Here is a 23,951-nt window from a genome sequence, read left to right as displayed (position 1 = left end):
TGGAGTTGAGAACTTGCGTTGTTCGGCCCGACTTCCTGACGTCATCCACGTCAACTGGTCAGTCATTTCACATCACATGGTCCCGTCTTAGGTTGTCGACATCGGTTGTCGACATCGGTTGATGCAGTCGGTGCAGTCGTGCAGTTGATGGACTGCAGAAACATACACACCCCTACATATCTACGACAGCAAGAGCGATGTCATTACTATGGCCAGCCACAACGACGCCTCCAAGCTAACCCTCTTCTCTCTCCCAAACGAAGTACGAGCAACCGACTCCTTAGCAGCCCCCATCTTACCCTCGCTAATCAGCAACCATCAATCTATCCGTCTAGGTGCTAGTACAAATCCTCTCGAGGTTCTCGACCCGCTCCCTCCTCCCGTGGACGGCAGTCTCCCACCGCTTCCACGCCCTCATCCTAAGAATCCTGCACTACCGGCTCCGCATAGCCGCCTCCCTGCCCGAATATAAGCTCATCCTCGAATGCTTCCACCCGAGCTCGAAACTCATTGAACCGCACGTTTTCTGCACCTACATCGGCACAGATGGCCTGAGCAGCCAGTTCGACGGGAAGGGGTCCCTGTACGAGAACGTCGACACCGCGGAGCGCCTCGGCCGACTCGGCTCAGTGTACTCACGGTTCCGGCCGGAGCGGGTACCAGAAGATAGGTCGGTGGCCGCGCGATGGGAATCGCATAGCACAGGTAGGTATCTCATGGACAACGGATTACTGGTGATGATGACTGACGCTCGCTATTTGATAGACGAAGAGCCGGAGACCCACCACGAGGACCGGACGGTGGCGCGGCTGATCAACCTGGAAGAATTCGAGGATTTCTTCCAGCTGTGTGTGGTGGTCAATGTGGTCAAAGTCATGCCGGGTAGTGACCTCTTGCTGAGTGCGCATACCGTCGAAGATGGGGTCATAAGAGTGTTTCGGGATTGGCTTAAGGAGCGAGAAGGATGGGACCGTACTGCCCCTGGTGGTGATACTCCGGGCAAGGGACTGGCCGCAGATCGCGACGAGGCGCAGATGCTCTGGGTTGATCCAGGTCGCAATGTCGGCATCAAGGCGCGGGTTCGGGAGAGGAGATATCTCAACCAGCAGATGCCGTTGCTGGTCCACCGTGATGAGGAGGGGTCGACGGCATACGAATTGAGCATTGAAGGTAGGTCACCTCGTTCTGGTGTTTGTTTCGGATGGGCTGGCTAACCGGTCTAGAATTGCATATTCGCACCACTTGTCTGTTGATGACCGTCGAGAAGTCCCAGGAGGAACAGAAGAACTATCCGAAGGCGGTGATCTTTACGCGGAGTGTATAGTCCATGATATTGCACAGCAGGTGATATGCTTCAATATGGTTAGTTAATGCATGAAGCCAGTCCATCAATAAGAAGTAGCCATATGCAATATATGCCACCCCCTCGCTTCTATCGTAGACAAAGACTCTCAGCCCGGCAAATGAGGAAAGAATCCCGACCGGCAGAAAAAAGCCGCCTGGAGATAAGCGATAAGCACTAGGCCGCGTCTGGTCATCGAACCTCGGCACTTCTGCGGCCCCTCTGTCGCTGATTGGCCGGTGCCTGTCTGCTAACCGGATAAGCGGTGCCGAAACAGCATGAATTTGAAATCGATGTGGCAGGCTCCACCCTCAAATATCGCGTGCATTCTCCATTTAATCAGACTTCTTATTCTCTTTAAGCTTTGTTTCTCTTTTGCTTCTCTAAACTCTAGGCCTACGAGTTGGGACGATGCTGGCAAGGTTCCGCAATATTCGCCTGCATTCTTAGAGAAGACTCCGCGCCATCCCTTCCGCTCTTCTCGCCACTTCAACATGGCCACGGCCTCGAAAATCCCGTATTGGCGACTAGTCTTCGACCAGAAGGTCGTCACGCCCGAGATTGTTGATTACACCTATGATGGCGACGGCACGGAGGAGTCGCCCTACGCGGTGATTTGGATCCCCAATGATCCACGCAATCCCATGAATTTCAAGGACCTGACGAAGTGGCTGTACACCGTGCAAGTGTCCTTCGTCACGCTGACCGTGGCCCTCGTTTCCTCCGTCTACTCAGGAGGTATGGGCTCGGTCGTGCTGGAGTTCCAGTGCGAGGAAGAGATCGCCATCCTAGGCATTTCCCTGTTCGTCCTCGGCTTCGCATTCGGGCCATTGCTGTGGGCGCCCATGAGCGAGGTATTCGGCCGCCGCAATGTCTTCACGATAACCTTCGCCATCCTCACAGCCTTCAACGCTGGTGCGGCAGGAGCCCAGAACATCCAGACGCTGGTCATCCTCCGGTTCTTTGCCGGGTTCTTCGGCTCCTCGCCTTTCGGCAACGCGGGCGGGACCATCGCCGATATGTTCCCGGCCTCCAAGCGCGGGATCGCCATCAGCCTGTTCGCGGCCGCACCTCTCTGCGGCCCGACAATCGGGCCCGTGATCGGCGGCTTCCTGGGTGCCGGCGCCGGCTGGCGCTGGGTCGAAGGCTTCATGGCCATCTTCTCCGGCGTGGTCTGGCTGTCGCTCATCTTCCTGCTGCCGGAGACCTACGCCCCGGTACTCCTGCGCCAGCGCGCCGAGAAGCTCTCGCAACTGACCGGCAAGGTATACCGCAGCAAGCTGGACATCGAGCGCGGCCGCGTGTCCCTCTCCCAAACCCTCAAGACGGCGCTCTCGCGGCCCTGGATCCTGCTATTCAAGGAACCCATCGTGCTGCTCTTCTGCATCTACATGGCCATCATCTACGGCACCCTGTACATGCTCTTCGCAGCCTACCCGATCGTCTTCCAGGAAGCGCGGGGCTGGAGCGAAGGGATCGGCGGTCTGGCCTTCCTAGGGATTCTGGTCGGCATGGTAATCGGCGTCGCCTACACCTTCCCGGATAACATGAAATACGCTCGCAAGTGCAAGGAGGCCAAGGCGCGCCTGGCGCCGGAGATTCGGCTCCCGCCCAGTATCGTCGGCGGCGTCGCACTTCCGATCGGTCTGTTCTGGTTCGCGTGGAGCAACTCCCCGTCCGTCCACTGGATGGCCTCGGTGGCCGCCGGCGCGCCGTTCGGGTTCGGTCTGGTGCTGGTGTTCCTCAGCGTGTTCAATTACCTGATCGACGCGTACACGATCTTCGCCGCTTCCGTGCTCGCCGCCAACTCCGCCCTCCGCTCGCTGTTCGGCTTCGCCTTCCCCCTGTTCACCACGTACATGTACGAGAACCTCGGTATCCACTGGGCCTCGTCCATCCCCGCTTTCCTGGCCGTCGCCTGCATCCCCTTCCCGATCATCTTCTATCTGTACGGCGCGCGCATCCGCAAGCATTGTCCGTACGCTGCGCAGGCTGAGGCCTTCATGCAGAAACTGGCTGCCGCGCAACAGCAACAACAGGCTCAAGCCGCTGCTCCCCGTCCGCTGGAGAAAATCGGGGACCTCGAGAAAGCCGAGCCAGTAGCTATGGCTAGTGAGGAGGACACTAGTGTGGTTGGCGATAGTGGCAGTGACAGCGACAGCGACAGTCTGTCGACGATTCCGTCGAGGACGGCCATCCAGCGGCGGGCATCGCGCGCCTCGCGGACGTCGCGCAAGTCGACGCAGTCGCTGGCGCGGACGGTCACGTACGAGGAGAACCCGTATGATATCGATCGAGTCAATACTTGCAATTCGACGATGAGTGGTCGTCCAAGGAGGAATTGATTGACATAAGGGTGGGAGAATATCCTCCCTGAGTCGGTTGACCGTGGCAGTCGTGGTCCTAATTTCATGGATATCAGGGTCAGCAGAGACATATACTTTATGATCTGTCTCTCAACGGGAGTTCGATATCAGGGCTCCGAGGCCTGATATGCCCTTCGAGGAGGAAAGTCTCGGACAAGACGGGATTTATGATATACACCTCTATCAGCTTCCTCAAGCCAGCAGCCAACCGATCACCTGAGGCAAACCAGAAGCCAAGCCGCTCTGGTACCAAGCAAGCGCTTCTAGCGCGTTGCATTTATACTACTTGCATATAGCAAGCGTCGCATTCTCTCGACACATTTGACTTTTTAGCACATAGGCGTCTCATCGCCACTTGTTGATACCTTAGATAAAAGCATATACACTATCATAATGATATTTTTTTAAGACTTACCAGCATCTTCCCCATACTTACTTCTTTGACTCCAACAATCGTATGTTCCTAGGAATAATTATTCTGTGCTGAGCATCCATTTGTTGAGATTTGGGTACTGTCTGAAACAACTGTGATGACGTTGGGCGAAAGGTTAGTGAATGAGTGGGATGATATCTCCAATCCACAATATGGGCATCACGAACACAACGTTAGCCATGCCCTATAAATATCAGTGATTCGCTGCTCCTGCTATCCTCTTACCTTCTTCCACCATGTTCCTTGAGTCCCAACCCTCCTAACACCCACGCTCCTTCGAACCTCTATATCCCACCAAGTGTATCAACCATCAAGCTTCCCCAAACCTACCCTCGGTATCTCCCCAGCCAAAATGCCACCCGGTAACATCCTCTTCCTCACCAACAGCGAACTGAGCCAAGGGAACATCACCCTGGGAGTAGCCTACGAGTTCCTCGTGCACACTCCGCAACTCCGCGTCCACATCGCCTCCTTCGCGAGCCTCGCAATCTACGTCGACCACCTCAACCACGACACCGGCGCCCGCACCCCGATCACCGGCCGCGAGGTGATCTTCCACACACTGCCTGCATTCTGCAAACGAGACGCCCAGGACCGCGAGGGGCTCCTCCCGCGCAACGCCTTCGACGCGCCCGCGCTTGGTTTCGTATCTGCGTTGAGAGCCTACCATCGAGTGACTGCGCCAGCCAGTCTCCCCTGGACGGCGGCCGAGTACGTCTCCATGTACAGCCGTATCACGAAATTAGTGCTGGAACTGAAACCCGTGGTGGTTGTGGTGGATCCGACCCTGGCGCCGGGGGTGGATGTCTGCCGGAAACTGGGGTGGAGCTATGTGATGCTGGGGTCGGGGACGGTGAAGGATTATCTTGGGGCAGCCGGGATAAAGGAGTTGTCTAGGTTTCCTGTGTGAGTTCTAGTTTCATGTGCTCGAGCTTGGTTTGTTTTTGTTCGAGGATGATCTTGCTGACGGTGTGCACTGCAGCGTCGGTTCAGGCTACGACTACCCCCTTTCTCGCCTGCAGGCTATCAAGAATATCGCGCTGGGGTTTGCGCTGCGAGTGGGAGCTAGATGCTCAGACCATACCAAGAAAAAAGTGCGCGCGCGTCGCCCGGAGCAGAGGCTGACGGGGCCTGTTCCAGGCATGAGCTTCCGAATCGACGACAGGGCGCTAATTCTTCTGCCCTCGCACCGATGCTGCGACTTCCAGATCTCCGCGCCCTCGAACGTAGTCCTCTGCGGACCGATCACGCGCCCCTTCAGGCCCGTCGGCGAGGACTACCCCGAATTCTCGCTGTGGCTGCGCCAGCGCCCGACCGTGCTCATCAACATGGGCCTAAGGACGTCATACCAGCGCAGAGAGCAGATCGAGTTCGCAACCGCGATTGTGACGCTGTTGAACTGCAGGCCGGAACTCCAGGTTCTCTGGAAGCTGCGTCTCGATGATCCCGACGTGGAAGTTGATCATGAAGTTCGCAAGCTGAAAAGCACTGTCTTGCCGCGGAATCGCCTGCGCGTGTATGACTGGTTCCCTGTCGAGCCGCTTGCGATGCTGATGAGTGGGAACGTGGTGTGCGTGGTTCATCATGGCGGGGCGAATGCATATCATGAAGCGATTAGGTGAGTGGCTCTTTGATCAGTGCCTGGGCACTTCCTCGAGGTGGAATGCTGACTTAGGCGATAGGGCTGCTATTCCCCAGATCGTGCTCCCGCTTCAACTTGATGTGTTTGATTATGCACAGCGCGTGGAATACCTTGGGGTTGGTGTTTGGGGAAGCCGCAAGACAACTCCTAGAGTTACTGGCGCGGAGCTGGTGAAAGCGATGTTATGCGTGCTTACAACGGCTGAGGGAGACGCAATGCGCCAGAGAGCGGAGAAGGTTTCATTGAAGTTGCTTCGTAAGAATGGGCGTGTTGTGGCGCATGAGAAGATTCTGGAGACCATTGGCTACAGGAGGATGCCTCGCGTCGCGGGCTTCTAGAGTTTGTCTTCCGCTGGAGAGCAAGGGGCCTAACCGAGTCATATGGGTGTCTGGCTAGCCTTGGAGATCGTGGTAGAGATCATGATGTCTATGCTGGTGTTCTCGTCCTGTATGGACCAAAGTGTGCAGCTTATTGCCCGCTTGTTGTCGAGTTTTCAATCTAGTCAGTGTTGACTCATTCCATCTTGACTCTGTCAGTAGACTTGGACATTTTCGTCTCACCGGCGGCTCCTCGGCCTTAGCTTGCTGCGAGCGCGAGCGCGAGAGACCGAATGCTTGTTTAGTGAGCTTGTGGAGTTGAGCGATGCCAATTTAGAGTCACGATGCTGGGTCTAGACGTGGCGTAGAAGGGGAAAACCGGAGGCAGGCAGGAGTTGAGGTCGGGTAAGGATTTAATTCTTCGGATGGACAGAATGCGGGCACCCAAAAACAGGCCATCCGAAATGCCCGGTTCTTCCCCGCATTTAAGCCGCCCCTCCATCCCACCTTGACTGGCTACACTTGCCTCAGATCATCGCATTTTCCAGCTGCACCTTTCACATCTACCTTTTTATACAATCAATCCCCTACTCTACTCAACCACAATGGCAAACGAACGCATCACCTGGATCGGCCTGGGCAACATCGGCCGCGTGAGTCCCCGATTCCTCCTGACAACTTACCCCTCACCCTCACCCCCCACAAACAAACACTCACTAACACAGCAAATCCCCCTCAGGGCATGAGTCGCAACATCGTGCACAAAGGCCCACAAACCAGCCCAGTGACGCTATACAACCGCACCGCGGCGCGCGCGCAGGCCTTCGCCAACACACTGCCGGCCAACAAAGCGACGGCCACCGACTCGCTCGCGTCCGCCGTGCAATCCGCCAGCATAATCTTCATCTGCATCGGCGACGACCCGGCCATCGACGCGATTATCTCCACCCTGACCTCTCCAGAAACCAACCTCGACCTCACCGACAAGATCTTCGTCGACTGCTCCACCGTGCACCCAGACACCTCACGACGCACCTCCACTACCCTCTCAGCCCGGGGGGCGTCCTTCATCGCGTGCCCGGTATTCGGGGCTCCCGCCGCCGCGGACGCAGGACAGCTGGTGGTTGTACCCGCGGGCCCGGAGTCCGTTATTGAGCGCATCCTCCCGTTCCTGGACGGGGTGGTCGCCAAGGCCGTGGTGGCGATGGCCGGCGAGGACGTCGGACGCGCCTCCACGCTGAAGGTCCTCGGTAACACGTTCATCCTCAACACGGTCGAGAATCTCGCGGAGGGGCTGGTCGCGGCTGAGAAGTCTGGTCTCGGGGCTGAGGTCTACCGCGAGTTCATCCACCGTATGTTCCCCGGTCCGTTTGCGCTTTACGCGGACCGGATGTGCACGGGCGACTATCATAAGCGCGCGGAGCCGTTGTTTGCCGTTGACCTGGCGCGTAAGGACCTGCGCCATGCGGCGAGCTTGGCTTCGTCTGCTGGGATGCAGCTGAAAAGTGTTGGGGTTACGGATGGGTATTTGCAGCAGGTTAAGGCTGAGAAGGGGGAGAAGGGCGACATCGCGGCTGTTTATGGGGCGATTCGAAAGGAGTCTGGGTTGCCTTTCGATAATTAGGGGTTCCATGGGTGCGTTTGTTGGCTTGTGGGGGCCTGGGTTTGTATATATGGATAGAGTGTGCATTTTGATACGCCTACGTATGAGAAAAGTGGTTTGGAGGAATGGATTATTCAATCTTTGTAGGCTTTGTCTCTGGGTACCTGCCAGCCATCTGATTCTGAACTGGTTGGCATCCGCAAATCAAGCCTTCCTGTCTTGCCATCAAAGTACAATACCGCAGTAAAATGAACAAAAGATCAACACCGCAAAGAACAACCACAGCCTCAAATGACAATCTGACGAGTCACAGCGAACGACTATCTCCTCACCGGGCAAGGCCGGCAAGCAAGACGAAAAGGACCTTTGAGACTGACATAAGAGAAGAAGGAAACAAAACCCGCTCGCTGTACCTTGCTAAACGTCACGTTGAAAAGCAAAATGGTACTTTGTACGACTGCAAGCTGGTGCGCACGTCGCTGAGCCTACAACATCAGCTCTCGCCCGCGAGATGCACTGTAGACACTAAAGCTTGCTGTGGAGTCCGTCAAAGCGACGCCTGGGACAGACGGGGCGATGCAGGAGGTGTCGAAGGTGGAGTGAGTGGTGGAGTAGGAGGAGGAGTCGGTCGTGGTGTAGGCGGTGGAGTGGGGAGAGGTGTCGGCCACGGGGTCGACATGATGAGTCTTTCAGTTGCTGCGCTGTATTTCCGTGGGAGATGAACAGTATAAGGCTCGGGGAAAGGCCGCCTTTATACGTCCACTCTGTATACTGGACAAGATGCCAAAGAATGGGGTTGAATGAGCCTCGTAGCGCCAGATTCGGGTAATAGTCAAAGGCGCAATGGACTGATCTGGTATCCTGGCAAAGAAACAGCTTCGAGCGCTCGGTTTTCAACATGCGGCTTTGACAACCTCTCGGCCACTGGGAACAACCTTTGTTCTGTAGTTCTGGGGAAATCTCTGCATGGCCAGGTGAACAATTCTGGTCACGATGATGTGAGTTGGAGAGATAAAGCGGTTAGTTAGTTGAATTGACTGTGGATGCAAAGAAGTGATTTGTGGTAAGGAGAGGATAAAGCCATGGGGAGGGAACAATTGGACCATGATGTAGCCGGCCGGCTTACATTCACTCAATAATGCTCTTTACATTTTCGATTTAGCCAAAGTGAGTGAAGAATTGTGTGTGAATTGCTTTGTCCTGGTGAAGGGCTATTCACTCCTTTGTATAGAGCTGTATGGTTGACCAACCAACGCCCAGCTTGGTTTTTTATCTGGTGATAGAACGATTGTGGGAGAAAAGGCTGTGTGTATCTATTCGCGCCCCGCTTAGACTTCCTTCGGCCAGTCTATACTGCATGAACGGCCTCTGAACTATTTAATGTAAGTCTCTCGTGGTCAGATGAATGTCATTCTGGGCGATGAGCCTGGATATTGTAGCCTGTTTACCGTGGGAGGGCTACCTGCAAGCCGTCACAATGAAGACTCAACTGACGGTGATCGGATTTGATCTGTGTGCGAATCATGGGTTCGCTTGGCACCGAGATAATAAAAATGTCGGAGGAGATCGACGGATTGCAATTCCGTTATGATGCCATAGACCGGCTCCGTCAGGGCAGCAGCCCCTGCGCAAGCAAGGATAGTGATGATGAAGCGAAACCATTGTCTCAGCTACGGTGCGCCGATGTACTGGGAGACCAAAGATGCTTTGATCTCGGGCATTACCTCTGAAAGGAAAGGACGAAGGGACTGTACACACGCCATAATAAGGTGGAAGAATCAACTTAAGAAATCAAACGAGAGGTCATAAAGGAAGCAAAGTCACGGGTTCTGGTTCTGGCTCCGGCGCCACTTCCCCGCCGTCAGTCCAGCCAACAGACTCACTGACAACCAATTAGTAGATTCGATCATGAAAGATCTCTGCGTCTCTTGGATTCTACTTGTCATCAAGTTTGATGAATCTGGCAACACCGGTCTCGCCCCTCCAAAGAGGCAAATTGAAACCACCGACCTCTTCAACAGTCCACCACACCGAAGTATCTCCGCCTCAAACTACTACTGTATGTATGAGCAATTTTTGCAACTCTCTCAAACATCGAAGGACTGAGCTAGACAATAACAGGGCGCCCAAAATTGAGACATCGGAGCTTCGAATTAAGCTTCTTGCTTCCGCCAACCCGTTAGCCGCCACGCGTCCGCCACTGAGCAATTCCAGGGAGCGAGACCATTGCCTCGGTGGAGACTCCCATGCAGCCAGACCTTCGAGAACCTTGCCTTACTCTGCCTCCTCCTCGGTCCAGAACTGTGTCGCTGGCTCCGGCTACCCGACATCGCCCGTTAAGCTCAACCTCTCGGGGGTGAAGCTCCTTTTAGTTGCAGATTCGACTGCAGATCGGGACCATATATTGGCGGACCTGTGGATCTCGAGGATCACCCCAACCGTTATACCTGCCGTGTTCACGAAATTTGACAATGCGGTGAGGTCTTGGGTGACTAGGGTCAAAGCCTCGTCAGAGAAAGACACATTCCACCACATGCATCGTCGATCGACTATGGCTAAGTTCCTGTGCGACCGTCAGTGACAGTCGGTTCTTTGCCCCGGGAGGATCTCCCGGGCGCCGTCCAATAGTGCTCGGTTGTTCGCTTGGCCCCTTTGGGTGCTGACCCGTGCGGTACAACCAAGCATGTCTGATTCGGACTCCACTCCAGATTCCCTGATCTGCATCTCGCACCTGCACACCACACCACCACACCATGTGCTCCTTTTGAGATGGAATGATGGCGTCAATTGCTGCGATAACTGTTTCAGGCTCACATAAGGCTGGCTACTACATCTTATAGTATACCGATGCTTTTGCAAAGATAGAACTGCTGCTTAACGAATGCAGGGCCATACTGTTATAGCTCATCAACTCATTGACTAAAGTTCCGCGCACAAAAGCCTTGTGCTAGGTCGGACAAATAAACGTGCCTAACTTGGTTCTTTCCCATACACATCAGCTATGGATGCCTGATTATGATTACTCCTGAATCGTTGTTCTCTTTCATTCCCGTGGTCGGATATGGCGGGTGGCCACGTCAACATCCAAACAGATCTCGGGACTAATCGCAAGTCGCATCTATAGTGCTGCCATGATTACAGTCCCTAACATTCAGTTTCCCCGTAACAAAAAAAAGGACCTGATGGCTTAACCAGAGCCCTGCAGATCGGTGGAGAAAACGCTGTGTGCTACCCAGGGGTTCGCTCTGGGTGGAGCGGAAGGCCGAAGCTAATGAGTGAGCTAACTGCCCGATAGCACGCATGGAACGAGCAATCATGCAAGGGGCCTACGATCATCGTCATACAGCGAGGTTGTCCGCCCCTGATGAATTGACACTAGTATCTTTTTCATATGTATCCACCACCGTGTCAAGATCCAGTGGACGAGCTAGGGCAGGTACCGCGACTGGACAGGTCAGAGACAACCGCAGGGAGCCCCGGAAAACCAGTCAACCTGCACAGCAAGGGCCACATACCAGGAAGATCCGCTGCGTGGACGCGCGTTGCCTGCTCCGAATGAGAAGATTATCCACCGATCTGCTTCACCCAGTCTTGTCCATTCTGCTCTCTCACTGTTCTATCAAATTATTTATTACCTTTGAACGTCTTCATCTAGCCATGGCCGGGTCAGTTCAGCATTCATCTCTCCTCGCATACTCTCTTCCGACGTTTTGTGGTCAAGGTCATCATGCCAGGAGACCCTCCTAGTGCCCTCGAGTACTCCCACGCTCTGAAACTGGAATCTAGTCTCGAAAGTGCAGACACCGTTTTCGGGGAGAAGCAGACCATCCACGTCAAAGCCGAGGCAATTTACTCGGTTGACAGCAGTGAAAGCTCTTCAGAAGACGGTAAAGACTTTGTGCACTGGGATGGGCCCGACGACCCTCAGAATCCCATGAATTGGGCAAGTTGGAGGAAATGGGTCATCATAGGACTCATCTCCGCGAGCAGCTTCAACGTGTATGTCTCCTTCCTGTCCTGAGGTGTATGGGGGAAGCGACTAATGCATATTAGCTCAATGGTCTCCACAGTATTCTCACCGGGTGTTCCAGAAGTCTTGAAGGAATTTCACGTCACCAGCTCGGCTATCACATCCCTCATGACCACAATCTATGTGATGGGAGCTGCCATCGGCCCCATTGTCCTCACGCCCATCACTGAGATGACAGGAAGGTTGCCCATGACACACACAGCGAATATACTCTTTACGGTGGCCGCTGCGGTCTGTGCGGCTAGTGTCAATATGCCTATGCTTTTAATCTCACGCTTGATCATGGGTGTCGCCAGTTCCGTACCCGTGACAGTTGGTGGAGGGTTCGTCGCCGACATGATGCCAATGGAGAAGCGCGGAACAGCTATGACAATATGGACCGTCGGACCACTTATGGTATGTGACCAACCAAGCATGTACAAGTATTATGACCAAAGCTAATTATTCGTAGGGAATGGTGACTGGGCCTATCTATGGTGGCTACATGGTTCAGAATATAGGGTGGAGGTGGACGATCTGGTTAGAAGTTATCTTGGTGAGTTGATTTTATGAATCTCTCAGTTTTGTGGACTTGCATCTAACAAGAACAGGGTGCTGTCATCGCAGTTGCCTCTTTATTTCTACTACGTGAGACATACGCCCCTACGATCTTGCAGCGGAAAGCAATGAAGCTGCACAAAGAGACTGGCCATTCTTACAAGACCAAATACGACACTGATAAGACAGCTGGCCAGCTTATCTGGGTCTCACTCTCCCGACCGATTAAATTCCTCGTGCTGTCGCCTATCGTGCTGATTGTGACATTGTACAGCTCTGTCACATATAGCTACATGTACATTCTGTTCACGACGTTCACGAAGGTGTTTGAGGACGTTTATGGGTTTGGCCCTGGCGAGGCCGGGCTCGCATATTTGGGGCTGGGGCTGGGCTTTTGCTTCGGACAGGTTACGGTCGGATATTATTCGGATCGCTATCTCAGAAGACAGGAAAAGCTTCACGGCAAGATGAAGCCTGAGGACCGCCTTCCACCACTCGTGCTGGGCTGCTGTCTGGTTCCGATCGGGCTATTCTGGTATGGCTGGACTGCCGAATACCGACTGCACTATATGATCCCCATCGTAGGGACCTTCTTCGTGGGCGCTGGAATCTATTACGTCCACTTGGTGACACAGGTGTACCTTATCGACTCCTATACGCTCTATGCCGCCAGCGCCGTCTCCGCAGAGCTTGCGTTGCGGTCGATCTTTGGGTCGACCATTCCGCTGGGCGGAGGACCTCTGTATGACAAGCTCGGCCTGGGCTGGGGCAACAGTCTGCTGGCCTTCATTGCCGTTGCATTTGCCCCCACTTCTTTGTTCCTGCTGAAATATGGGGAGAGAATTCGAACCAACCCCAAGTTTCAACCCCGGATGACTTGACGGCGGCCCAGCCTTTGTTTCTATTTTTATTTTTAGCATAGCGATGATCGTCCAAGCCGGTACCTTGTTTCAAATTCGGGGGCTGCCGCCCCACTGCATGTACAGTACATACATTAGTCCAGACTACAATCAAGTCATAGACATACTCTCTACTTCGCAAAGACTCTTACACTTCTCTGTCAGCTCATGTGCTTATGTGCGATCATGTTGGCTGGGAGGACATCAGCCAACATACTTGGAGCATGGGGCATTCTTTGCCGACGATCCCTGCCTTGGCAGGAACACGCTTTGCTTAATCTACTTGTTACTACTAGGGAACTCAGGCTTTGTTGCTTATCCGAGAGCGGGATAAGCACCATTGGCTGACTATTAGTGCGTATTAGATCCCCTGTACTTGTGTCCTGTTACTTTATCCACCAATACCCTCGTGCCAATATCCTTCGACGGACCCTAAGGTCGCATTGGCAGTCTGACTTACATATAGCACATACATGCAGAGGGGCTGTACATCGCATCCCGTCCGTTCACAAACACAGCGATGATGCATGCAAGCAATACCGTGATTGGCTAGTTCGGGCTAAACATCATAGCCAAAAAGCAATAATAAACGAGCAGGACCTTGCTTAAATTTGCCTATATAGAACTACCAACGCGATGCAAAACAATCTCTCTACACTTCATCGCCAAATACAAGAACATGATACAACAAACAACAACAGCTAACCCAGATAACAACCAAAGACACGCATCCAGAACCCAACCAACCACAGAGAAAAACCAAACCACACCTCACAATTAACCTGCAGTGCGAACTAGCGAAACCCACAGAAACCTGGGTGCCTACACCTTCATCGGCCCCGTCGTCTCCCAGATCACATGGCGATTAAAATACCACTTCAACCTCTTGTGTCCCTACTGTGGATCGAACACTGCTTCGGGGCTTTGGGGTTCATACTCAGGTTCCTTGGACATGATCACCTCGTGATAAAGCGACGGTATCGCGTCGATATCGTCGGTGAGACGGAACATGTACTGGCCTTTGTGCTGGAAGCGGGCGAACCGGCCCGCGTGGCGGGGGGCGAGGGTTGGGAAACGCGTCGGGGAGAGCTCGGTGAAGATCTGGACGAAGGGAGCGCATTTGATTATTCCGTGGATGGGGACGGGGGATGCTGGGCGTGGTGGGTGGCGGGGTTCACGGTAGTGACGGGTGTAGTCTGTGGTAGAGGAGGAGGGCGAGAGGCGTGTGTCCTCGTTTTGCTGCTGCTGCTGCTGCTGTTGCCCGAGGCTGCACCATTGGAGGAGGTTGGCGATGACTTTGTCCCAGTCTAGGGCTTGGACGGGGCAGGTGTAGGTGTGTGTGAGGATGGTGGCGGTGCGCGTCACGTGCCAGTGGTGCTTGTCTGGGGCATTTGCGACTGTGCTGCCGTAGTAGGTGAAGTCTATGGGGCTGCTCCAGCTGTCTAGGTCGTAGGTTGTGTCTGGGGGTGGGTTTTGTGGAGATTGAGGTGGTGCGGGTGTCGTTGGTGCTGACGGTGTCACTTGCTCTTGTGCTGGCTCTTCTGGTGTTTCTTGTGCTGGCTCTTGTACTATCTCTGAAGCAGAATGCTGGGATGCGCTACTTGAAAGCTCCAGCCCGGTGGATTGTGCAAAGATGTCAGAATCAGGTGATGCTGTTTCAATCGATAGTAGCTGTAGGATATCTATATGGGACAACTGAGACACAGGGCTGAGTGGTGCTTCTGTACCTCCAGGCCCGTAAGGGCTGGCAGAAGAGAGACTGTGCTCGTGGTCTGAAGTCTGCATTTGTCTTTTGAGATTGCATCTGGGAGGTTGTCGGGCTATGTAAGCGTGGAGAATCAGAGGGAGAGGGAGAAGAGCTTTTCATAGACAAAGAAGTCGGATCTTGATGCTAATATGGGCGGCATTATTTGTAATAGATCAGACGCATAAAGAGTAGATGATGATAGGCTCACACTGAGGGCTTCTTTATACTATTTACAGGTTCATTGTTCGACTATAGCCCTGTCCGGGAGTTTGTCTCTTTGTATTCTGCGCGAAGTGCAACATTTCGCCTTTTGCTGGTGAGCTCCATAGCGACCATACAGAGTGATCAGGATCTGTATGTCGTCACTTGCTGCTGGTTACAAAGACACATCCTCTGCTTATAGGAACCAAACTCAACGGGTGAAATATGTGGACTCAGGCTGAATTAGAACAATGCCGTTCTATAGAGCGGGTAGATAAGGCTAAGGCTAATCCTGGGTGGTGCTAAACCCAACTAAGCCGCCTAAGCCTTGGGCCTTCCCGCCCTCACCTGACACCTGACTAGGTTCTCTCGCTGACATGCCGCCGATTCCAAATGCACCCGGTCTTGCAGCCAACGACCCGTCGATCAAACGACCTCATGCAGTTCCTGACCATCAAAAAGGCTACTTTGAGCCTTGGCCTTGGCCCCCGAGACATTGCTCACCTCTGAAACTTGGTTTCGGATTGTACCTTGAGATATGAACCGCACTGTTCGGTGGTGAGCACTGCCTCCTTTGCGTGATGACGCTGCACAAGCTGCATCGCCCCCAAAATATGAAGGCGGGAACTGGGTATAAGACTCCTACCAGAAGAGGAATTACGGTGGATTGTAGTGGTATGTGTCTTTACTACCCTGGGTATTAAGTTGGCCATGTTTTCCTACTTCTGATCTACGAAGTCATACTTGTGTGTGCATGTCGTGCCAGACCAACAAGACCCCGTCACCTTCATCATGTCGACGACAATAGTGCTCACCGGGTCTCTGGATGCCAAAGTATCTAGACCCGTCTTTCTGGTCCGTACTGCTGCATCTGTGTCATCTATACATATTCTAACTGCATCGTCTAGGGCGTTCTATGGACATTCACCGCATCCTCGACGGTCTTCGTTGTGGCTCGCGTTGTTATCCGACTGAAGACCTTCCGACGACTATTTGTTGACGACCTATTTGTGCTGCTCGCATGGATCCTCTCCGTCATTACGGGCATTGTTTGGCGCATCAAAGCGCCGGTACTGTACGAGCTATATGCGCTTAGCGCTGGCAAAGCAACCTTCACGCCCGATGTGATACCGCAGTTGGACGCATTGATGCGATTCGAGGCTCCCTTCATGTTCCTCTTCTACACCACCTTATGGTGTGTGAAGCTTTCTTTTATGGCCTTCTTTTATAAGCTAGGATCCAAGATTGATACTCATCGCAAGTGGTGGTGGGTCGTTTTGATTATTACATTGGTCGTCTGGGTCATTTCCGTTGGGGACATTGACTACCAATGTAGTCTCGGAGGGATTGAATTTATCTTTGGTAAGGACTATAATCTCAACCTATTTTGGACGGACTCGCTGACGTCAGGCTGCAGAACAATGCAACAAGCCGTATCACATCCGCTGGCAGAATGGGACCTTCTGGGCTAACTGTGCCGGAGACGTCATCACAGATCTACTCAGTGAGCAGGCATTTACCATTTGTTTTATGCCACAATCCTCATTTCTAACATGAAGACATAGTCCTCTCAATTCCCACCCTTATCGTATGGAACGTCCGAGTCTCATTCACCAAGAAACTGATCCTCTTGGGTATCTTCGCCACGACAATCATCATCGTAGCCGTGGCCATCATTCGTGTCGTCACTAACCACGCCCTCGATCACAACATGGATATGACCTGGCTCTGGATGTGGAGTTTCATTGAAATGGGCACAGGTGAGTGCCTACGGTACCCGCTGCAATCAATCCGTAATTTCAAGCCCATAGCTTACCGCTTGTGTGTGTCAGCAATTATGATCTCCTGTGTCGCCTCCTTCCGGCAACTCTTCGTCACATCGCAGAATCAGCACCTATACGGCCAATCCGCCTATCATTCCCCAGGAAATCCCTTGCTGATGGCCTTACGATCAAGGCAGACTAGTGCACATGCCGGAGGCGATAAGCCCTGGCGGGACTACGGCGATAGCTACTCACAGAAGAGCGAGACAGCTTTTGTTGTGGTCGACCATGTGCATTCCCAGGAGCGGAGCGAGGTCACCAGTATAAGGACAGAGAGCGATGCTGGTAGAGGGCGCTTTGTGGAGCATGTCAGCTTGTAGTCTGTTTTTGCTGCTTGCACAGGAAACTAAGTTGCAGGGGTCTTTTATGTAATGATGTATGTTATGACGAAATTCACTATGATTCTATGAGTGCCCTGGGCACGATGAAGTGCCTGAAAGGTGCAGTACTCCCCGTATGACCAAGTTTCACGACGACGACGAGCAAAACGATTCGCCTGGGCGACATCGTAGTCAGCTGGCCCACCTAAAACAGCCCAATGGTAATCCAGTATGACCTTCGCAAGGTCGGCCGGCAAGGCTTTTTAAGAAACTGGGGTGCTCTTCCGGGCTCACCGGTCGTCTTAACGGCTTTTGATGTTTTGAAGTCCGATCGGATTTGGATCTTTTTTACTTCAGTCATCAAACTGGTCAAAAAGCCAGTGGATGATATTACGATTTGCAACTAATGTCACAATTATGTTACAGTACATGACGTTTGAGAATATAAAGCTCCACACATTTCGCTAACTGACTGTTCGCGCGCCCCGGAACTTGCTCGAACCCCCTTGAGACTGTAGAAATGAATAATCCCATTGTCACCCCGGCACCGTGACTTAGATGACTCACATGCTGCGATAGCTATTGTAATGCTCACTCCAAATCTGTCGCGAGTTCGGCACGGTTGGCCGCCATAACGATATCGTAAAGCATCATCACCTGGGCCGCAGGGAGTTCATCTCCAGATTTGCGCGCTGCAATAGCGAGGTTGACAACATCCGGACAGCCCTGTTGCTGCAACGCCCATTTAGCCCCGTCCAATTTCGACGAGAACTTGCCCGAGACAATGAACCTCCAGCCCCGGCAAGCATTCAGAACGCTATTAGCCGAGTTGAGTTCATTTGCGCGGTGCCAATCGAGCGAAGTCGCGATCGCTTCGAGAATCCAGCGCCGGGGGATCGCGCCGAAAGCGTCAGTCGGATCCGGGCCGTGCAGGCTGCGACCCAGTTCACGGCCCATCGCGATATCGATCAAGAACCAGTGGCTTGACTCGTTCGCGGGATCCAAGCTGATATGATCGGGTCGGTGAGGTCCGGTGTTCAGGTTCAGTTCGAAAACAGGGTGACGGGTGGCTGGATACACCGCGCCGTGCGCGTATACCACAAGTTCGAGTTTGGTCGCCGGGCAAGGTAAGGCGCTCTGGCTCAATTGGTATATGATTGCCTGCTTGTCGACGGTGTTGAGTGGATCTCTCACGATAGCTTGCACGTCGAGGTCGCTGAGACCGGGCTCGTAGGCGTCGTAACTTGCGGAACCGAAGAGATATACTCCGATTAGCTGATCTTTTAGGTACTCTGTGAGACGCTGGACTATCTCTTGAAGGTAGGTTTCCACCTCTTCTGGCAGGTTGTTGTTGTACATTGTTGTGTATTTTCTGGTTTATCGTTGTCTTGCCGGACTTGGAAGTGCCTGTGTTTGCGCACTGATGACGCTTGGAGGTTACTAGGCCTACCTTTCAATCGGGTTGGGCGAGGAAGCTTGAAGGAGTAATGATATGGGTGGTATGACCTGGCTGGCGGGTGTGAAACTGGGTTAAGTTGGATTTGATAAAAGCTCCTAACGGAATCCAAGATCAAGATAATCAAGATACATGGGCGGGGCTTGGTTCAAGATTTCCTGCCTAAGGCACCACTATCACGCGAAACTGCTGTCACCGAGGTTCCCACGAGAATGTTATTGATGACGACGATCTTGCTAGAATTGCACCCGCCACTGATTCAACGGCTGAACCTCGACCACCGGTCCCTAGTAGAACCTCCTCGCCTACGCGAAATAATACACCACTGCCAGCAGAATCATCCCGCCCGTGATAGCCAGACTATAGTTGACCTTATCCGGGGCCGGATGATTATCAAGGGCCAGGACCCAAAGAACAACATCACCACGATGAACACAATCGCCAGCGCGTTGTTGACCGCTTCGACCCAGCCTTTCAGGCGGAACGGGCCCCAGGTAAACGGCTTACTGTCACCGCCGTCCTCCTCCGACTCGGCGATCTGGCCCTTCACTCGGCGGTACAGGAGCAGGGAGAGAGGGATGAGGTAGGAGAAGAAGCAGCCCTGCAGGACGAGGGAGAGGGTTATCGTGAGGACGAAAGGCGCGCCGATGTCGACGAGGCCGATCAGGCATGCGGCGAGGACGATGATGAAGGTGCTGTGGTTGGGGACCGAGGTGCGGCGGTCGACCTATAGCTCTCCACATTAGTAGGGGCACTGTTCTATCACTACATGATACTCCGCAGGCGCATACCTGCCTCAACCATCGCCAACCAGGGAACGCCCGCTCGCGACAAAACGACCACAGCATGCGGCTTCCCGCGGCGATGAGCGCGAATGCCGCGCAGGAGCTCAGGATGCAGAACATGCTGGACAGAATGATGGCGGCGCTCTTGCTTTGTAGTGAGTTTTCCAGGATGAACATGAACAGGAATTTGGTGTCGGTGGTCAGGAGCTTATGCAGGTCGCCGGATTTGCTGAGGATGGCGATTAGCATCGCAAAACCCAAACTGCCGTTCAGCAGGATGGCCAGGAGCATCGATTGCGGGACTACCAGGCTGCTGTTTTCGACCTCTTCGGCCATCTTTTGCGGATGCATGTGGTGTGAGTTACATGGGCGAATCGATGATGGGCAAGGGACAAGGTTTGACATACGTGAATCGCACCGTCCATACCTAGATTTCCATCATGAGTCAGACTTGTCTGTACTTATGATCATAGGCTGTTCGGAACTAGGCAGAATACTCACCCATGAACGCAACCACTGTCCCTTGCAATCCTACGAACGTCGCCAAACCAATGTTATGCCAGCCTCCATAGTCCAGTGTCTGGGTAAAACCAGACCGCAAGCCCGCCGAAGGCCCAAGGTACACCAACGCAATCAAGACGGCGAAGAACCCGAAAATGTGCGCGATCAAAAGAAACACCTTGATCACAGGGAAGATCATGCTGAGATAGATCACCACGAAGAGGGCGAGGAGCAGGATGCCGCATGTCATCAACGTCGCCTGCCATGCTTTGGCGTCGTAGTTCGGCAGGCCGAGGACCACGGTGCTCTGCACGAGGTTCGCGGCGACGATGTAGTTGGACGTCGCCGTCACGGTCCAGGCGATCACGCTGATCGAGCCTTTGTGTTTTTTTGAGGGTCGTTAGTAGTCAGTGTGAACGTGTAAGCTTCAAATGGTTGAGGTTACCAGTGATAAAACTGAGGAATCGCCTCGATGAGGATGGCGCAAGTATACTGGTCCAGTGGTATTGTCCGCCTGCCTTGATATACGCTCGAATCAGCGAGGCTTCTGTCAATCGGCAAAGTGTGCGCACGGACTAATGGGAAGTTATACTCACCGAAGGTATCATACTTGCAAGCTCTCCCATTGTGATGAAGATGCTGAAGAAGGCAATCCACACCGCGAGATACCCGTATGTCATGGCAGCAGGGCCTCCGTTGAGACATGGAGTCAATGATGGGCTGGCTTGGTGCGCTGATCAACTCGGTCAACATACTTCTGAAATCCCACTTGGAATTGTCTTTTCTGTGTCAGAATCCGAAGCAGTGTGCAGTCATCAGTTCGGGAGGGAACAGACATCGTCATCGCCTTCCATGTTATCATGATACTACTAGCGAAACCTATTGTCCTCGCTAGGCGGAATCGCCGCTGGCATTGGGGTTAGACTAGTCAAAACATACTACTCTCTGCCGGAAATGAGAATTCCTCACCTTCAGAACCTCTTTCTTGCCTACACGCGCATGTTCCAGGGCATCTCGATTAGGCAAGGTTTCCCTGCTGACTCCTGGATGCGCACGGCCATTATCAGGTAAAGAGTATAGTTCGATATCGCTCTGTGCTGCGGATGCGTTCGTCATTCTAGACTCAAGACAGTAATTGAGATATAAGGCTCTGAATTACTTTACCTCCCATGTTGAGGATACGAGATCAAAGGAAGGATAGTGAGATAGTCAGGCTGGCGCTGCTCCTGCTTCGGATCTGACACAGCTCCCCTGCGTGACACAGGCGGGGCAGAAATTTCAACAAAAGCAACGTTATCTCGTTCATAGCCCTGATAGCGGGGTGAACAGCTGTGAATGCCTTTTTCTAGTCGCTGATTGCTTCACGTGTTGTTATGCTGTGAGCTGGCCAGGATTGTTTGATTGGCTTCGGCTAGTAAATGGATGACCTGGTTTGTGTGACTGACAAGTTCATCGCCGTTTTCTATGAAACTGAAGACGACCCCATTTCGGCTGGGATGTACCCTGTCAAAGATAAATTGGTGAGTAACCTTTATTGACCGCATTTGAACCTCTGCATTTGTGGACAATATGGTGCATTTTCTTTCTATTTTCGGCTGGCCCGCAATTTGACTACGGTGAAGGTTCTCTCGAAGGGAACCAGGGGCGGATAGTTATAGCAGCCTTCTCGGCTTGCAATTGTTCATGACTCTGGATATCATGTCCTGGACTGAACAGCATTGCTGGGATTTTAATAGTCTTCCAAGAACTATAACCAAGGTGCCCTGTTGACGGTATCGTGCACATGAGAGGCAGGTGAGTCATGTGGTTCTGAGATGATAAATGACTATCTTATCGAGCATCGTGAATGCCCTGCCTCGTAGGCTCTGGGAACAAATTCAACCACCGAGGACAAGAGTGAACATACCCTAAATAGCGAGATCTCTGCAGGCAGTCGACAATGCCAGGCTGAGGACCTTACTGATGATTTTTTTCCCGATCAGGTGTCTCTCTGGAAACATTGGTGTAGCATATTTAGGGCTCCGAGGCCGGACGCCGGGTTGTAATAATCCTGACCAATAGAAATTAAGTGACCAGACTGCAGCTTCATCTTCTAGGGTTACAGGCAACAAAAGGAGTTGGGTTCACCGATTACAAGATGCAATGGGATCTCTGTTCTTCTTTTCCTCGGCACATCGATCGACGTGCTATCCTCCTGTGTTTGTCCCTTTGTTCTTTTTCGTCGGTTATTCTTGCTAGGACCGAGCTCATCATGTAAGTTGATAAGACCGTATTCGTTCTACAAGATAAAGAGGAGAAGTGCGATACAAGCTCCGGCAATAAATTGCTGGCAGTAGATTCTCAATTACCGTTTTTAATCAATATGGGGTGCTTATAATGAATTGAGCTCGACTTCTATGCCCTCAGATACGAACATGCTAAGAGGAGCGAGGAGCCAAGTCAGTTGTCCTAATCGATACACCCCATCCAGGCAAAATACGTTTAAGCCGGACGAATCAAAGCAAAGTTATATGAATTTAGATAAATTCATATGAAGAATACCTTCAAAACACCTAAACAGTCTAAGATGAAAGGTCCTGCAGATGCCTCAGAACCGCACTTACGTCTGCAAACTGAACAATCGAAACAGCCTATACCGACTCTCGGAGATGTTCCACCATGCAAATGCCATCTTCGACATCGGGAAATTTTTTCCAGCCGCCCAATCCACGAACTACTCCCAGTTCAAGCTGCGTTCCTGCATATCATCCCGAATGCGCTCCTCCACCGTCTGCCTAATATCCAAGTGCTCGGACCATTCCACCACGTTGGTAATCGGAGCCTGCCTAGCAACCATCGACCGGATGTCTTCGTCGTTTTCAGCGGCATTGGCCCTGGCAGCCAACCGCGAAGTAACCTGACGGTGCAAGTCGCAGGGGTCCGGCACCTCGACCTCCTCGCAGGAGGCGACCATAATCTCGGAGTCCCCGGCCCCATCGGTGGTGCCGGTGGTGGTGGTTTCAGTCGCCCGGCGGTACGTGCACCGGTAGAGGCGAGTCTTGTCCCGGCGCCCCTCGTAGACGAGGACCGCGAAGCACGGCCGGTCCACGTCGAAGTGCGTCCCCTTTTGGAGCTGGCTGCGGGCTACGGCAAACGCCAGGTGGTACTCGTCGATCTCCCAGTCCTCGTGCGTGAGGATGGTGGTGAAGTCTGGGTGTCCTGTGGGGTCCACCCGGTAGTCGACGAAGGCCGCTGGGGCAATGGTCGTCTCGTCTACCCGGAACAGGGTGCATTCGTAGGTGTAGCCTTCTTGTTCGAAGGGGAGCGCGAGACCGACATGGTTTTCGGATAGGAGTATTCCGGGCATTTTGGTGGGCTTGTTTGAGTGCAACTTGTCTGATCTTAGCAAGTAGGCTGAAGGACTGGAGATCTGGAGATGCCTCTCAATCGAAATGCAATATTATTCAATTTTGAAAGTAGAAGAAAACGGCTGGAAACTGTGCGTGCCGCTTGTATTTAAGCCTCTTCGCCGGGCCAAACCTACTACTATGGATAGCGGTATGTACCGAGACTTTCGAGATTTCTCTTTCATACTTTGTCAAGAGCCAATGAATGAATGTTATTTGAAAGCAGCTAGACCTACACGCAATGATCATATTTGAGGCCCTGCACTCCAAGAGATATAACCATTGTTCTAGTCAAAAGTCAAGAATTACAAAGAGTACAAACCGAAAAAGCCTTCTATGCAATGCGGCAGATAGACGTACAGTACAAAGAGTTTGCAGGTGATATGCGCTTAAAATACTAGATATACCACATGCTAACAAAGCCAGTTATATGGTGAACGCCAGGCTGAACTAAGGAAAGAGGAAGATAAGATTTCTGCAACCAAAGTACTGCAGATTATGTCGCTAATACTACCGCAGTAGAATTACATAGGTCCTGCGACTGCCATTGACGCTGTCCACGA

General features: G+C 52.8%; 12 protein-coding genes across 12 annotated transcripts; 8 read left to right on the top strand and 4 right to left on the bottom strand.

Moving 5' to 3' along the window:
* The first annotated feature begins 81 nt into the window (after positions 1-81).
* BO97DRAFT_402181 (F-box protein) lies at positions 82-1,420 on the top strand. Its single transcript, XM_025694436.1, has 4 exons — positions 82-262; positions 336-705; positions 766-1,170; positions 1,224-1,420. The coding sequence occupies exons 1-4, from the start codon at positions 209-211 to the stop codon at positions 1,322-1,324; spliced, it is 930 nt and encodes a 309-aa protein (XP_025556820.1). The 5' UTR covers positions 82-208; the 3' UTR covers positions 1,325-1,420.
* A 294-nt stretch (positions 1,421-1,714) lies between these two features.
* On the top strand, positions 1,715-4,113 carry BO97DRAFT_402180 (MFS transporter). The gene has a single exon (XM_025694435.1). The coding sequence runs from the start codon at positions 1,837-1,839 to the stop codon at positions 3,685-3,687; it is 1,851 nt and encodes a 616-aa protein (XP_025556819.1). The 5' UTR covers positions 1,715-1,836; the 3' UTR covers positions 3,688-4,113.
* Positions 4,114-4,152: 39 nt separating this feature from the next.
* Positions 4,153-6,296, top strand: BO97DRAFT_359619 (glycosyltransferase family 1 protein). The gene is made up of 3 exons (XM_025692331.1): positions 4,153-5,047; positions 5,124-5,759; positions 5,824-6,296. The coding sequence occupies exons 1-3, from the start codon at positions 4,494-4,496 to the stop codon at positions 6,119-6,121; spliced, it is 1,488 nt and encodes a 495-aa protein (XP_025556818.1). The 5' UTR covers positions 4,153-4,493; the 3' UTR covers positions 6,122-6,296.
* Positions 6,297-6,645: 349 nt separating this feature from the next.
* BO97DRAFT_381210 (NAD(P)-dependent oxidoreductase) lies at positions 6,646-7,848 on the top strand. Its single transcript, XM_025693236.1, has 2 exons — positions 6,646-6,753; positions 6,840-7,848. Exons 1-2 carry the CDS (start codon positions 6,706-6,708, stop codon positions 7,722-7,724), a joined length of 933 nt encoding a protein of 310 aa, XP_025556817.1. The 5' UTR covers positions 6,646-6,705; the 3' UTR covers positions 7,725-7,848.
* BO97DRAFT_11620 (uncharacterized protein) lies at positions 7,839-8,511 on the top strand. The gene has a single exon (XM_025689944.1). The coding sequence runs from the start codon at positions 7,952-7,954 to the stop codon at positions 8,423-8,425; it is 474 nt and encodes a 157-aa protein (XP_025556816.1). The 5' UTR covers positions 7,839-7,951; the 3' UTR covers positions 8,426-8,511.
* Positions 8,512-9,603: 1,092 nt separating this feature from the next.
* On the top strand, positions 9,604-10,741 carry BO97DRAFT_11617 (uncharacterized protein). Its single transcript, XM_025689943.1, has one exon. The coding sequence runs from the start codon at positions 9,658-9,660 to the stop codon at positions 10,282-10,284; it is 627 nt and encodes a 208-aa protein (XP_025556815.1). The 5' UTR covers positions 9,604-9,657; the 3' UTR covers positions 10,285-10,741.
* A 689-nt stretch (positions 10,742-11,430) lies between these two features.
* BO97DRAFT_381206 (MFS transporter) lies at positions 11,431-13,151 on the top strand (the record flags this gene model as incomplete). The annotated part of the gene is made up of 4 exons (XM_025693235.1): positions 11,431-11,702; positions 11,757-12,129; positions 12,185-12,268; positions 12,324-13,151. 4 exons carry the CDS (start codon positions 11,431-11,433, stop codon positions 13,149-13,151), a joined length of 1,557 nt encoding a protein of 518 aa, XP_025556814.1.
* A 912-nt stretch (positions 13,152-14,063) lies between these two features.
* BO97DRAFT_419892 (uncharacterized protein) lies at positions 14,064-14,954 on the bottom strand (the record flags this gene model as incomplete). Its single annotated transcript, XM_025696607.1, has 1 exon — positions 14,064-14,954. One exon carries the CDS (start codon positions 14,952-14,954, stop codon positions 14,064-14,066), a length of 891 nt encoding a protein of 296 aa, XP_025556813.1.
* Positions 14,955-15,909: 955 nt separating this feature from the next.
* BO97DRAFT_430613 (uncharacterized protein) lies at positions 15,910-17,260 on the top strand (the record flags this gene model as incomplete). Its single annotated transcript, XM_025697452.1, has 5 exons — positions 15,910-15,972; positions 16,026-16,479; positions 16,535-16,621; positions 16,683-16,877; positions 16,950-17,260. The coding sequence occupies 5 exons, from the start codon at positions 15,910-15,912 to the stop codon at positions 17,258-17,260; spliced, it is 1,110 nt and encodes a 369-aa protein (XP_025556812.1).
* Positions 17,261-17,765: 505 nt separating this feature from the next.
* Positions 17,766-18,619, bottom strand: BO97DRAFT_448172 (streptomycin 3''-adenylyltransferase; the record flags this gene model as incomplete). Its single annotated transcript, XM_025698826.1, has 1 exon — positions 17,766-18,619. One exon carries the CDS (start codon positions 18,617-18,619, stop codon positions 17,852-17,854), a length of 768 nt encoding a protein of 255 aa, XP_025556811.1. The 3' UTR covers positions 17,766-17,851.
* A 402-nt stretch (positions 18,620-19,021) lies between these two features.
* BO97DRAFT_448169 (choline transport protein) lies at positions 19,022-21,118 on the bottom strand (the record flags this gene model as incomplete). The annotated part of the gene is made up of 9 exons (XM_025698825.1): positions 19,022-19,076; positions 19,124-19,443; positions 19,508-19,837; positions 19,909-19,928; positions 20,003-20,380; positions 20,448-20,520; positions 20,599-20,722; positions 20,839-20,909; positions 20,972-21,118. 9 exons carry the CDS (start codon positions 21,116-21,118, stop codon positions 19,022-19,024), a joined length of 1,518 nt encoding a protein of 505 aa, XP_025556810.1.
* A 1,597-nt stretch (positions 21,119-22,715) lies between these two features.
* BO97DRAFT_419888 (uncharacterized protein) lies at positions 22,716-23,348 on the bottom strand (the record flags this gene model as incomplete). Its single annotated transcript, XM_025696606.1, has 1 exon — positions 22,716-23,348. The coding sequence occupies one exon, from the start codon at positions 23,346-23,348 to the stop codon at positions 22,716-22,718; it is 633 nt and encodes a 210-aa protein (XP_025556809.1).
* Between the last annotated feature and the right edge of the window lie 603 nt (positions 23,349-23,951).

Source organism: Aspergillus homomorphus, assembly GCF_003184865.1.
Source record: "Aspergillus homomorphus CBS 101889 unplaced genomic scaffold BO97scaffold_1, whole genome shotgun sequence".
Taxonomy (NCBI): Eukaryota; Fungi; Ascomycota; class Eurotiomycetes; order Eurotiales; family Aspergillaceae; genus Aspergillus; species Aspergillus homomorphus.
The sequence above is the reverse complement of the archived record's forward strand: the minus strand, read 5'-3'. Positions and strand labels throughout refer to the sequence as shown.